At 44.3% G+C, this 1,853-nt stretch overlaps 1 protein-coding gene across 1 annotated transcript in view; it reads left to right on the top strand.

Moving 5' to 3' along the window:
* Positions 1–102: 102 nt before the first annotated feature.
* Positions 103–1,853, top strand: part of LOC101863776 — a 5,268-nt gene continuing 3,517 nt past the window's right edge. Inside the window, exon 1 of the mRNA XM_005108895.3 lies at positions 103–308. Coding sequence (XP_005108952.2) covers positions 238–308 — 71 coding nt within the window. The 5' untranslated portion in view covers positions 103–237. The remainder of the gene's footprint in view (positions 309–1,853) is intronic.

Here is a 1,853-nt window from a genome sequence, read left to right as displayed (position 1 = left end):
AGACAGAGAGGGGGGAGAAAGAAAGAGAGAGAGAGAGAATGAGAAAGAAAGAGAGAGAAAGAGAGAAGTTATGCCTTCAGTCTTCTGGCTTCAACAATAACAAAAATCACACCTACTCCCCCAGCACAAGATTCTGCCGGCGCCCTAAAGTTCACCATCGCCGTGGTCCTTGTTTACGGTGTGGGGGTCATTGGACTTCTCGGCATATCTGCGCGCCGGAACCGGGCGCGTATCTTGATGGACAGGGAGGTCCACAAATACCTGAAGAGACAGGTCAGCAGAAACGGAAATGACTACAGCAAACCAGCGTAAGTCGCTAGCCACGGTTACTATGATATAATAGTAAAAGTTGTTACTTTACTTTGGTTTTAGTAAGAGTTTTACGGCACTTGCAACACAATAAATAAGGTGATATATAAATGTCGAAGATTAGACGTGTTACAAGCAAGAACGGAAATGACTACAATAAACCAGCGTAAGTCACTAGCCACGGTTACTAGAACAATGTGTTACTTAACTTTGCTTTTAGTAAGAGTTTTACGGCACTTGCAACACAATAAACAAGGTGATATAAGTGTCGAAGATCAGACGTGTTACAAGGGAGTCATCATCATCATCAATGCCTTCCGCCCCTGGTACGGTATAGGACATTCAAGCTCCTTATTATATTTATCTCTGTCCTGGGACATCTTTCCCAGCTCGTTCCAAGTGAGCTTCATCTCTCTTTTGTGAAGTAAAACACCCACTCAATCAATCAATCATGTCCATTTCCACACATCTCCTCCATGTTTCCCCTGGCCTACCACTGCCTCGTGCTCCCGGTGGGTTCCACTGCAGCGACTGTCTCGTGATGTTTCTGCTGGGCTTTCTGAAGGTGTGTCCCATCCATCGCCACTTTCTTATTCCTATTTCTACTTCTATATCCATTTGTCCTGTCCTTTCCCACAGCTGTTTATTTCTTATTCTATCCTGCCACTTAATTCTTAGGGCACTCCTCATATGTTGTTGAAAGTCTTGAATTTATTCATCACTGTCTTTGTTGTCTTCCAAGTTTCGCAGCCGTAGAGGGGCTCAGACTTGACAGAGGAATTAAAGAGTCGGATCTTGGTGCGCAGTGAGACGTTGCCTGCTTTCCAGACATCTGATAATTAGTTGAAGGCTGACCTTGCCTTGGCGTTTCTTGCTTTTACATTACAAGGAGTAACAAACACACAAAAACAAGGAGGAAGGATAAGGACGATAGATGCTGGATAAGAAAGAAGGAGCAAATGTTGATACTACAAGTACATGTGTTTTCGATGTGAGGGGGCAGTCACCCGCTCTCTGTACGGCGACACCCTGTGTAACCTTCTCTCCGTCCCAACGGCGAACAGATACTCTCCGAAGGTAGTCTCTCATCCACCTCCCAACTTATGTACACACCTATCACCTCTGTGCTAGATCTATGGATTATCCAGTTTGCGTCCATCTAGTCCTATCACCAGAGATCAATTATAACTGTCGGTGACAAATGTTTCGCCATTTGTTAATACTTGACAACCTCAGAGTTTCTATGAAAAAAGATCTGGTCTAATTTCCACCCATTGATATCATTGTTTTACGTTTATGTAGAATTCAATAAATTTGTTAAAAGTGAGAGAATTATAAAAGCTTTTACTTACTTCTCCTTGTGATACAATTGTTTACGTTGACGGGGAAAATGAAACAGATTCCGAGGGTATGGAGTGGGGTGTGGAGGGTAGGGAGGATGTGTGTGTGTGTGTGTGTGTGTGTGTGTGTGTGTGTGTGTGTGTGTGTGTGTGTGGTGAAGGGGGAGGGTGGGGGTTGGTTGTTGGTGTGTGTGGGGAGGGAGG

This window comes from Aplysia californica, unplaced genomic scaffold, assembly GCF_000002075.1.
Source record: "Aplysia californica isolate F4 #8 unplaced genomic scaffold, AplCal3.0 scaffold00731, whole genome shotgun sequence".
Taxonomy (NCBI): domain Eukaryota; kingdom Metazoa; phylum Mollusca; class Gastropoda; order Aplysiida; family Aplysiidae; genus Aplysia; species Aplysia californica.
Note: the sequence above shows the minus strand (reverse complement) of the source record. Positions and strands in the feature narration are given on the sequence as shown.